This window comes from Tamandua tetradactyla, chromosome 26 (genome assembly GCF_023851605.1).
Source record: "Tamandua tetradactyla isolate mTamTet1 chromosome 26, mTamTet1.pri, whole genome shotgun sequence".
In the NCBI taxonomy this organism is placed as follows: domain Eukaryota; kingdom Metazoa; phylum Chordata; class Mammalia; order Pilosa; family Myrmecophagidae; genus Tamandua; species Tamandua tetradactyla.
The window spans coordinates 7,700,796-7,713,710 of record NC_135352.1 but is presented as its reverse complement, the minus strand read 5'-3'; the positions used below and the strand labels follow the sequence as shown (position 1 = coordinate 7,713,710).

Genomic DNA, 12,915 nt, shown 5'->3' with positions numbered 1-12,915 from the left:
TTCCAACTTCATTCCTTTATGATCCGAGAAAGTGTTGTGTATGATTTCAATCTTTTTAAATTTGTTAAGACTTGCTTTGTGACCCAGCATATGGTCTATCTTTGAGAATGATCCATGAGCACTTGAGAAAAAGGTGTATCCTGCTGTTGTGGGATGTAATGTCCTATAAATGTCTGTTAAGTCTAGCTCCTTTATAGTAATATTCAGATTCTCTATTTCTTTATTGATCCTCTGTCTAGATGTTCTGTCCATTGATGAGAGTGGGGAATTGAAGTCTCCAACTATTATGGTATTTGTGTCTATTTCCCTTTTCAGTGTTTGCAGTGTATTCCTCACGTATTTTGGGGCATTCTGGTTCGGTGCATAAATATTTATGATTGTTATGTCTTCTTGTTTAATTGTTCTTTTTATTAGTATATAGTGTCCTTCTTTGTCTCTTTTAACTGTTTTACATTTGAAGTCTAATTTGTTAGATATTAGTATAGCCACTCCTGCTATTTTCTGGTTGTTATTTGTATGAAATATCTTTTCCCAACCTTTCACTTTCAACCTATGTTTATCTTTGGGTCTAAGATGTGTTTTCTGTAGACAGCATATAGAAGGATCCTGTTTTTTAATCCATTCTGCCAATCTATGTCTTTTGATTGGGGAATTCAGTCCATTAACATTTAGTGTTATTACTGTTTGGATAATATTTTCCTCTGCCATTTTGCCTTTTGTATTATATATATCATATCTGACTTTCCTTCTTTCTACACTCTTCTCCATACCTCTCTCTTCTGTCTTTTCGGTTCTGACTCTAGTGCTCCCTTTAGTATTTCTTGCAGAGCTGGTCTCTTGGTCACAAATTCTCTCAGTGACTTTTTGTCTGAGAATGTTTTAATTTCTCCCTCATTTTTGAAGGACAATTTTGCTGGATATAGGAGTCTTGGTTGGCAGTTTTTCTCTTTTAGTAATTTAAATATATCATCCCACTGTCTTCTAGCCTCCATGGTTTCTGCTGAGAAATCTACACATAGTCTTATTGGGTTTCCCTTGTATGTGATGGATTGTTTTTCTCTTGCTGCTTTCAAGATCCTCTCTTTCTCTTTGACCTCTGACATTCTAACTAGTAAGTGTCTTGGAGAATGCCTATTTGGGTCTAATCTCTTTGGGGTACACTGCACTTCTTGGATCTGTAATTTTAGGTCTTTCATAAGAGTTGGGAAATTTTCAGTGAAAATTTCTTCCATTAGTTTTTCTCCTCCTTTTCCCTTCTCTTCTCCTTCTGGGACACCCACAACACGTATATTTGTGCGGTTCATATTGTCCTTGAGTTCCCTGATACCCTGTTCAAATTTTTCCATTCTTTTCCCTATAGTTTCTGTTTGTTTTTGGAATTCAGATGTTCCATCCTCCAAATCACTAATTCTATCTTCTGTCTCTTTGAATCGATCATTGTAGGTATCCATTGTTTTTTCTATCTTTTCTACTTTGTCCTTCACTTCCATAAGTTCTGTGATTTGTTTTTTCAGTTTTTCTATTTCTTCTTTATGTTCAGCCCATGTCTTCTTCATGTCCTCCCTCAATTTATCGATTTCGTTTTTAAAGAGGTTTTCCATTTCTGTTCGTATATTTAGCATTAGTTGTCTCAGCTCCTGTATCTCGTTTGAACTATTGGTTTGTTCCTTTGACTGGGCCATATTTTCAATTATTTGAGCGTGATCCGTTATCTTCTGTTGGCGTCTGCACATTTAGACAGATTTCCCTGGGTATTGGATCCAAAAGTTTGGAAGATTTTCCTGTGAAATCTCTGGGTTCTGTTTTTCTTATCCTGCCCAGTAGGTGGCGCGCGTGGCACACGTTTGTCTGTGGGTCCCACCAGTAAAAGGTGCTGTGGGACCTTAAACTTTGGAAAACTCTCGCCGTCCGGGGGGTTCGCTAGCCGAAGCGGCTTGAGCCGGCCCGGGGTCCGAACGCAGGGAGGGTTGCTGGTCGCCGCAGCCCGGGAAAGCGCCCGTCCGAATTTCCTAGTCGGCCCTGGGCGACAAGCGTGGCGGGAGGGCGCCAGCGGCAGCGGCCCGCCCGAGAGAGTGCACATTCCCCGGGAGTCACGGGTTTGGAAGGGGCTCCCCCACCCGTCACCGTTCTCCGCGGCCTGGGGATTTCCAATCCAATTCTCTCAGTTGGTCCGGGGGGCTGCGCGTGGTGTGGGCGCCAGCCGCCGCGGTTTCAGGGGACCGCCTCTCCAATTCTCCCAGCCGGCCCGGGAAAGGGGAAGGGAGTAACTCCGGCCGCTTGCCACCCTGCCCGGTGAGGCCCGCACGCCTCGGCGATCTCACCCGAGCTGCTTCTGTCAGCCAGCCAGCCGTTCCAGGATGGGGTACGCTGTCTTTTTTTATCTCTGTTGTGGCTTTGGGCGCTTTCTGTATCATTTCTACTCCCCTAGTAGCTGTCCTGGAGAAGAAACTAAGATCCGCGCGTCATACTAAGCCGCCATCTTCCAGGAACTTCTGTCCTCTTTCATCTTGTCCACATCTAAAATTCCTTTTATATTCCATATTGTATTTTTTGGATTATCTCCACATTACCTATTTTCATCCTTTTTCTATAAAACCCTTTATTATTTTGCCATTTTCCTCTTAGCCTGCATATTTAGTATGCAGTTATTAAGGTTCTTCCCTGTGTCATATGCTGCAATATAGGAGCAAATTTCTCAAGTTGGGTTGTACTGGTTACCAAGCTATCACCTCCCAGTTCTAAACCCACTGGTTTGTAATTCATGAAGCTGGGCCTTGGGGTTCCTTTGCCAGCTGCTGCCCCCCAGGTGAGGTTCACAGGATGAAAAGAGACAAAGAACATGATTTCGTCTGTATTTTCTGTCCTGCCAGCATCACCCCAGCAGAGTTTCTTCAGCCTGGAAGTGAGCATTGGGTTCTTCTTCTCAGCTGATTTTTACAAATACTGGCATAACCAGCTTCACTGTGACCCTCAGAGATTCCGGCACCCAGCCTTCCCGGGCGGCCTGTTCAAAGCTCTGGACTCTGTTCCTCCGAGTCATTCCTCTAACCACCCAGTGCCCTTTCCTTGGGGGTCTGAGTCCCAACTCCATAGAGCCCTGCTAGGCTTCAGCATTCTGATACCCCAACCTCTTCCCTTGTTCTCCATTCCTAATAGGACCTGCATCCCAAAGCTCCCCTTTTGCCTTTTAGTTCTCCAATTCCTTATATTAATACTTTATATTAAAGCAACAGGTCTGCTATCTGTTTTCCTGAATGGATCCTGACTGATATGCTTATCTTCAGTTTTTCTTGTTCATTTTTCTGCAATATTCTGTATGTTGCTTACTGTCTCCTTGATGTTTATATATTCCTAATTCAGCGGTTATTTTTTCCCCCTCCATGGTGTTACTTTCTTAATCTCAGATTTGATTTTATTTATATTTCCCTATTCTGGATTCTCAGTTGCTATTTCCTTTTGACTGTTAAGAACTTAATTAGAAACTATCTAAACATGCCTCATTTCTTGTGTTTTTAGTGGAAGACATTTGCATTCTGCCACCGTCTCCTTCTTTTTAGTATAATTATTTTTATATGGCTGGGGTTGTTTCTCTACTAGTAGAAGTTGCATAGATTTGTGTATGAATCGTTCAAGCCTAGGAAATAGCATTGACAATTAAAGTATTCAGAGTGCCTGTTTAGAGACTAATTAGGTTGCAAGAGCAATGGTGAGACTCATAGGTAGACTGAAAGCCTTCATGTGTTTGGATATTATCAGTAGCCTGCTGGATTTGCTTAGCATGGTGGTCCTCCTTAAGAGTTGGAAATGCCAGTGTCCCTGTCCTTTCCCTGGCTAGGTCTCAAGAATATGTGTGCCTCTCGGTTGGTGTAATCTTTGGTACTTGGTCAGCCACATATGACCACCCTTTTGCTCCCTGCTACCCCAATTGCCTTTGGTCTTTGTATCTCCACACTGGAGACTGTTAAATTGCTTCTTATTGTGATTCTTCCAGTGGCATCAAAAGTCACTTGGGAAAAGCAGCAGGTTAGGTTGGTCCAATCTTCTATCTGATCTTGTCTGTGTGAGGTCTGCTAGAAATTTCCCTAGATTTCTTGTTTATAAATAACACTCTTCCATAGGTCCCAATGTCAATAACTGTTTTCTTTCCCTTTTTATATTCATATTCAATTATCTGTTTCATTGACAGGCTGGGAATGGGAAGGAAAAATGATTTCAATTAAGTTGCTTTTCATCAATAGATTGTCGAGGTAACTGTGAACTATGCTTTTGTTACCTTTTCATTTCGACAGATCAAAGGGAAGAAATAGAAATGAAAGATATAGGAGTTTTCACTACTGGTCTTCATTGTTTCTACCTGGATGAATGCAAATTATTTGGTGTTTTCAAAACTACAATCATCATCTATCAACACTGAGTGAGACTTCTTTGGAACACAAAGCAATCAAGGAATAACTGGTTAAACAAACCAAACAAAATAAGCCACAGACATGTAACCCTTTCCAATAGCAAATGGATCTCTCTTACATTAATCACTCTCACTCCAGCATAGTCTAATTTTTTATGTAGTCCTGTTTAATAAACAAGTAGTATGGAAGAAGGATTTTTTACTTGAAGATGCTTTAGGGGCCGGTAGAGAGTTTGTGTTCAAATAGTGCAAGAAATGTGAGATTTCCCATTCTGCAGTTCACTTATGGAAACTTCACGCCGAGTTTCTTTATCAATTATATCACCTTCAGCACACTTACAATCAGAAGGTCCAAATCATAAGGGCTGCAGCAATTTATGGATCTCAAGTAGAAGGGAGCCTGCCTTGCAGTTTGATGAACTGCTACGAAAATGAGAAGATGGATTGTGCCACCTGTTCATAATACAAATCCTTTTAAGATTTTCTGCCTCATATATACTAATGAAGGCCTCCAAATATATAGCACTACTGACAAAAGACATTGGTTGCCTCAGGGAGGAAAAACATTAAGAGTAGAATTCAGAAGGAAGTGAAACCTGGATTACTGTACTTGTTATTCATTGAGTGTTTCTAACTTGCTAAAAACGAGCTTAATGTATTTATACTATTTATAAAGATATAACTGATTCTGGAGCTCTACTCTTTACAGGGAACATGTTTCATGTTATTGTAAGCACTGAAGAAAATTAAATCAATAAATCCACAGCCTATAATTTGAAATACTCAATTTGAAGAAAAATACATTGTCAAAGAGGGAGGGTGAAATCTTTTACATTTAGGAAGACTTGCAAAGAACCTGTCTTTGCTCTACTATTCCATTCTTTCAAATAGCAGCAAGAATGATCTTTGTGCAAAATTATCAAAGCGCTGTTATGGTATCTCAAAAGAAGCAAAAGCCAACTCCCCACTTTTTCTCAATGATGCATCTGCTCAAGTGGAAAGCAATGCAAATGTTTCTGAACAGTCTCTGTGTACTTTTTCCATAAGAATGTTTTGCTGGTTTGCAGTTCTAGCCTGGGTGTCAGGAAACTTAATGAATATTTTCCCCATCACTGGCATCAATGCTCTCTTTGACCACTGGAAAGCCAATTAACCTCTCCAAGCTCCACTCTTCCATGTGTAAAAGGTTAATTGTGCAGCTTGTTTGCAAAGTGCCTGGAGCCTTCCATGAAGGGCACTTATACAAATACTCAAATTTTCTGTTTGACTGGGGGGTGTTGTATTTTTAATTTTGTGTTTGGTTGGATAGGTTACAGATTTTGCTGTGGTTGAATGTTGCCCCTTCTCATGATTACAAATAAAAAGACTTAAAGGTAATCTCACACCATCATCATCTCCTAGAACCCCCTAGAGAGTTAAGGGAATGGCAGAAGTTACAGATTAATAACACGTTTTTTAGTTAATAAAAAATATCACCTGCGTCTCAACTACATATAACTGTGGATGACAATTTCCTCAAATGTTGAGCAGATACTGCTGGCAAAGACTCACTGAATGACGAGTGTGTTTTATTGTTGTTATTATTTTTGGCTCATCCATTAATTCTTTTATTCTTCCTACAAATATAGAGCATCGGGAATACTTTTGTTAAGTTTTGCTTCACATGTGTTTCTGAATATTTTGAAAAAATGATTGCCTTACTCTAGAACTCCTGAAACAAGTGAATTTTTAGTGTGTATCCCTGGTTTGTGATATCTACTTCATTGTTGTATTTGGGACAAATGTGAATAATCCTAGCTTTTGACTTGGTGTCATATATCTCACACTTCTTTGTAGATTTACGGAAAAACTTTGAACAAGACCCACAAGGAAAGGAGGTTCCTATAGAAGGCATGATTGTCCTGCATTGCCGCCCCCCAGAGGGAGTCCCTGCTGCCGAGGTAAGACAGAATCCTGGGACCAACTATGCTGAGGCAGGGTGGTGTCCTGCACAGCATATGGGAAGTCAAAAGAGCCCATGTCTGGTATCCTTGCTGTCTGGATGTAGTTATGAAAGATGATGAAGAAATTTGCAAGGAAATAAGTTAGAAATGGAACTTGTCTCCCATTTGCTTCTTGCTCACACAAAGCTCTTGCTTGGCAATCCTGGGTAGAAGTTGATCTCAGTTCTTGCTTTGCATGACCTCAGAATTTGCAGATATCATGTTCCATATCCTCAGTCCCTTGGTCACAGCTTTTGGATTCCATCTCAACTTCAGCAGTGTTCTAGTTTGCTAGCTGCCAAAATGCAACACACCAGAGACAGGTTGGCTTTTAATAAAATGGGATTAATTTTGTTAGTTCTTCAGAGGAAAGGCAGCTAACTTTCATCTGAAGCTCTTTCTTACATGGGAAGGCTCAGGGTAATCTCTGCTGGCCTTCACTCCAGGCCTCTGGGTTCCAACGGCTTTCCCCAGGGTGACTTTTTTCTGCATCTCCAAAGGCCTGGGCTGAACTGCAAGTGCTGATATGAGGTATGCTGAGCTGTTTGAGCTGTGCTACCTTGCACTCTCTCATTTAAGCACCAGCCAATGAAGTCAAACATCATTCGTTGCAGCAGGCACGCCTCCTAGCCAACTGCAGATGTAATCAGCCACAGATGAGGTTCACATACCATTGACTCATGTCCACAGCAACAGAACTAGGTGCCTTCACCTGGCCAAGTTGATGACTGAATCTAACTACCACAAGCAGTAACAGGCAGAGTGACATGGGAAAGAAGAGTTAGTGTGTCCACGAATGGAGGGAAGCCCTTAGTTCTGAGTTTGCCTGGTGTTGGTACTCACTTATTCTCCATTCGTTCATTTAGCAAATATTCATGGAGCATCTACTCTGTGTTCTTCATTGTGTTGGTATTTGGTATATAAAAAGTAATGAAACCACGAGTCTCTGATTTGTTCCACATCTTTCACAATGAGATGTCTGGAATCCAGAGTTACCATGGTTTTTGCTTCTTGCATGCCTCATGTTTTCTAAAATTTCTACCACACTATTAAAATGTAATTGTCACTAATTATGTACTACCATAATAGGCAAGACTTCTTTAAATATTTTAGTCACTAGTAAAGGATTTTCTGATAGACTAGTAATATAGTTATTTAGGTAGCATTGGGGAGATGTGCAAGGCATGCTTAGTAGCATGCTAATTTGATTTATAAATTTAGATGTGCATTTAGCAGTTGTAATTCTATGGGAAGCTGAGAAACTTTCCTTACAGATATTGCTTATTCACTGACAAGTAGAGTTCAGGAAAATTTGCTTCTCACTCGAGCTTAAATTTCTATGGAGTCTTTTAATTGGATGGACAAAAGAAGAGAGAAAATAAAGGGGAACAACAAAAAAATATATATACACGTGCACATTTAGAGAGAGAACATACTAGATGGACAATATTCAAAGCTCACATGGTTCACAGAAATGAAGTAAATGGACTTGAAAATTAAAGCGAACACTCCATGCATGATAAGAAATGATTAGAAAGGAAAAGGCTTATTTTTGGATTTTTACATAAGATGGAACAAAAATATATTTTCTCTTCTTTTGCTACCTTCTTGTTTCCTACAAAGAGTATGCCATGGTCTCCTGAGCAATGGTGAGAGGCATCAGGGAATTAAATGCACAGGTGAATTTATCAGTCTTATTTAGGATATCTCTGGTACTCCTTATCATCTAACGTGGGTATCAGCAATTTACTGCAGACACTGCCTTTCTATCAGCATCCCAATTTACAAATGTAAAACTGCACACCTAAAAAATGTCCAGCCTCTACCAAATTGAAACAGTGCACAGTGCACACATGTTTTCTTCTCAGTACATGCCAGGTCACTACCATCAAATTTAGCAGCAGAAGAAAGGGGAAAGGTGGAAGGAGGTTGTTTTTTATTAGCTATCTACTTGTGAGAACTTAATCAACTTTTCAAGTTGGAAAAGAACCTTAGATATTCACGTAGTACAGCCTTTGTATTTGAAGAGCCAAAGAACTAAGCTCAGCTCAATGATCTACCAAAGATCTTGAAGGAATTTAAGGGCTATTTCTGTTGAAAATACTCCAAAGACTACCCAGACACTCTGAGTAAAAGTCTATGTTCTTTTGATTCCCGTGAGGTCTAATGTAATCTGGTCTGCTGTTACTCGGACCGCATCTTCTGCTACTTCTCGCCCAATTCTGCTACAGACATGCTGGTCACTTGCTCTTCCTCAAATGTATCAGGACCTTTGCATGCAATGGTCCCTGTGCTGTAAATCCTTCCCTAACTATTACACAGCCTCTTCCCTTCCTTCAGTGCTTGCTCAAATATCAGCTGCCCAGGGAGACCTCTGTTGAACATGTCAATTCTACACCCCACACATGTACTTCCCAAGCCCTATTTCTCCTTTATGTGTTCTCCTTAGCTCTTAACACAAACCCACAGTATTTATCTTGCCTGTTTTCTATTTATCCCATTGAGATTTAAGCTCCACAAGGGAAATTTCCATTTATTTTTCTCATTACTGGATTCTCAGAATAGAAAACTGTGCTTCTCACAACATAGGTGCTCAACAAATATTTGTTGGATATAGAAGAAAGCTAGTTTTTATTTTTTTCCCTATGTTGATGAATGTTTGAAGGAAAACCAGGACCAACACTAGAAAAAAACATGAAATCCATAAGACTTTTGATCTTCTCCTGGTACTGGGTCTTAGCAAGGCATTCTCTACCTCCTCTTTGAAGATATAAGTAAAATGGAGTGGACAAAAAGAGAATGATAAAGGATGTGCAATCTGGTTAGGCAATGGCCAAAATGAAAAACATACTGTTCTAGTTTGCTAGCTGCCAGAACGCAATACACCAGAGACGGATTGGCTTTTAATAAAAGGGGATTTATTTTGTTAGTTCTTCAGAGGAAAGGCAGCTAACTTTCCACTGAGGTTCTTTCTTACGTGGGAAGGCACAGGATGGTCTCTGCTGGCCTTCTCTCCAGGCCCCTGGGTTCCAACTTTCCCCTGGGTGATTCCTTTCTGCATCTTCAAAGGCCTGGGCTGAACTGCGAGTGCTGAGATGAGGTATGCTGAGCTGCTTAGGCTGTGCTACGTTGCAGTCTCTCATTTAAGCACCAGCCAATTAAGTCAAATGTCCTTCATTGCAGCAGGCACATCTCCTGACCGACTGCAGATGTAAATCGGCAGCAGATGAAGTTCACGTACCATTGGCTCATGACCACAACAACAGAACTAGGTGCCTTCACCTGGCCAAGTTGACAACTGAATCTAACTACCACACATACCTTAGTCTATAAATGTATGCAGGAACACACAGGCACATGCATGCACACACCATACAGATGGATGAGTCTTCTTAGAGAATGCAGGGAATCTATGAATCATGCAGACTCTGAGGCTCTGCAGGGCAATTCCAATGGGAAAATGGGCTAGTTCCTCCCTATGAAATTAGCAACTTCCCAATCTGTTTAACAGAGTGAGAAAGGCTGAAGTTGGTTGAGGCCTATAAGCAGCCCTTTGCATGCCTCTCCATGTTCCCTGCCCTGATACACTATTTTTGAAGGCAGATGAGTTCTGCCTATTAGCCGTTCCATTTCTTTCTTTCTTTGTGCCTGATGGCTGTTTTCAGCTTTAGCTATTTAAGGAGTGAAACAGGGTGCGAGAAAAAGTTCAGTAGCATTATAAACCAGTGTGACAAAAAATTTAGGGAGAAACCTAACATAGATATAGCAAGAGGAATGCAAGTTTTTTTCTTCTGATATCCACCCTTCTCCCAAAGGTCCACAGTATGCAGAGATGTTCACTTTCCTCTCTCCCTTTGAAATTGTCTCATTCTTTTATTTTAATCATGTTTATTTTATTAGGAATAAATTTCAGAGCCAGGCCAGCTGAAATTAAGTAGAGATCCATTCCAAGGGGCAGCTGGGGCTGATGGCTAGTTTAAGACAGAAATTCTGAGTCAAAACCAAGTAAAAAGCTTGGTTTTCTACATTTTATAGCACACAAGGAGTGTATTTCCACTATGTGATGGGTTAAATGGGCAATTGTGGGCTCTTAATATTTATAGCAACAGCTTCATGTCTGATAAATTGTCCAGTTTTGAATACTTGAATTACTTTGGAATTCCACTTCTTTGTGAGGTGGATGCTACCAATATCACTGCACCAATGTTCACAGGTATCTTACTTTCAGCTATGGCTTACCCAATAAGCCATGCTATCATTTATGGCGTATGCCCATGTGTCAGTCACTGTGTTAAATGGTTTTTCTATACACTATGTAATTTAATCTAATGAGGAACTAGAAGGCTATAGGTGTTATCATGTGCATTTCACTACAATTTGTCCATGTTCTCAACTTCCTAAAGCACCAAGAGCCGAGATCCAGATCTACGTCAATTTAACTTGGAAGCTCAGATCTTCCCTTTCTATGATAGTTTCTGTTTGTTTGTTTTTAATGACATTGTGGCTTTTGTTAGTTGTCTTGAGCCTTTCTGAAGCTTGGTAGTTCCCTTTCCAGGGGTCACGTATCTGCCTCTATGCTGCCAAGATTCCACCCTTAGAGACATTGTTTTTGTGGATTAAACCCTGTCCTACTAGCAAATATTCTAACATAAATCTACCGTACGATCTGCGTCTTTTTGTTTAAGGTATGTAATCTGGTGACTGAATCAAGGACAAGGTTCTGAGAGAATGGAGGCTTTGGGAGCTGAAGGGAATAAGGAGTTTGGGTGGGACGTCTGCCTTTCCAGGGTAAAGAAGCCTGGGTTTGGTCCTCTCCAAGAGTTATGATGCTGTGGGATTCTTAAAGTTATAGGAAGGAGGCCATGGAGGAGAAGAAGGAACATAGGAAACGGGAAGTGAGTGGTCCCAGGGTAATCAATATCCCCATTACAAGTTTTCTAACATTTGACCATGGCCCTGACAAATTTTATTGTCAAAAAGAACTATATCTGAGTGCATACTGCTATCCATACCACACGGTTATTTTTTTCTCCTCTACATTAGTGGGTATGAAAATGATAGAAACAGAACCATAGATTGTCAGTATAACACAGTGGGACAAAGTACCAACTCTGGAGTCCAAAAAAACACCTGAGTTCAAACCCTGACTAGCTCTTCTAATCCTATAATTTACGGCATTTTGCTAGCCATCCTGAACCTCAGTCTTTTCATCTGAAAATAGAAACAATGCTTTTCCTGTAGGATTGCCACGAGGTGAAGAAGAAAATTATAGGAGTATGGGAAACACTTGGTACAGTCTACAATACTGAATAAATGGTAGACACTATGTGATTTTTATTACTCTTCCTCTTTTTAAAAGTTTCACAAATCTTTAATTCTCAGGGAAGCATGGGGGCCCATTATGGCTGGGGAATCAGATTAAAACTGAAAACTCCTTCTTGAAATATCTAACTAGTTTCCAGCCCTATGAAGAGGGGCCTGCCCATCAGCTCTGTCTCTGCCATCCAGTGGCTCTAATCTTGCTTTTCAAGCTCATCAAAGGACACTCACCAAAACTGTCCTGCCTCCTTCTCTTGTAATCTAGCACACAAGGGAAATAAATGACTCTTGACAGAAGCCAGTGCCTATAAATATTCCGTTCACCTTATTTACCACCACTGAGGAATTTTATGAGTGGTATTGGTACTAAAAACACTTTTCACTAAATGTTACATGAACTTGAAAATTGTCAACAGACTCTGGTTTGGATGAAATAATAGATCACATATACTTTTCCCCAAACACCTAAAGCGTGGTGGGATGGTGATAATTCAAGCTTTTTTAAGCTCTATGTGTTTCTCAGATAGCTGGGGCTTTTAGAACATACTTGTCATTATAGTTATTTTCAACCTTAACCTTGGGGTAGTTCTAACTAAAGATAGCAACTTTAGTGCTTGACACTTGTTGTTTAGCTAAAACCAATTTGCTCTTTTCAAAACAATTCATTATCCCGCACTGCACTTTTTTATACTCCCCAATTAAATGGAAAATCTATCTTTCATAAAAGTTAGAAATTATGTCTAATGAAAATCTGACATTTTAATGGTTTTCCACAGATTAAAATTGTAGAGTTCTCAATAAACCCTGATTTACTGATGTTGGCTGTAAAATGGTTATTGCTGTTAATAAAGCCTGTAAATCTTAACAGGTTATATTTGCCTTGGACAATAAAGCTTGCCATAAAGGCTTAGTGTCTAAGGCTAATTCTGCTCACATCGAGGTAAACAGCCTATTCAAAATAATTCAGTGCCTTAGAGACCTAAGGCCCAAATCCAAGCCACTGACAGATTCTAGCCTCGAGCCATTGCCTGCCAGGCACTATTCTTGTTTTTGTCTCACAGAGGAGTCAAGAATGTGCTGGTATTAGAAATTTTGAAGAGGTCAAGGGCCTTACTCAATGTGCTTGGGTAAGGAGTAGGTTTCCTTCTTTCTGCATAGCACCAAATCAATTTTGTCATTGACTTATCACTAGGTTTCGATGCTTGTGTA

The 12,915-nt window shown here is 40.3% G+C and overlaps 1 protein-coding gene across 8 annotated transcripts in view; it reads left to right on the top strand.

Moving 5' to 3' along the window:
* Positions 1-12,915, top strand: part of UNC5D (unc-5 netrin receptor D) — a 523,673-nt gene that overhangs the window by 334,732 nt on the left and 176,026 nt on the right. For all 8 annotated transcript variants that reach the window (XM_077144160.1, XM_077144158.1, XM_077144159.1 and 5 more), the window contains exon 4: positions 6,242-6,345. In XM_077144160.1, coding sequence (XP_077000275.1) covers positions 6,242-6,345 — 104 coding nt within the window. The remainder of the gene's footprint in view (positions 1-6,241; positions 6,346-12,915) is intronic.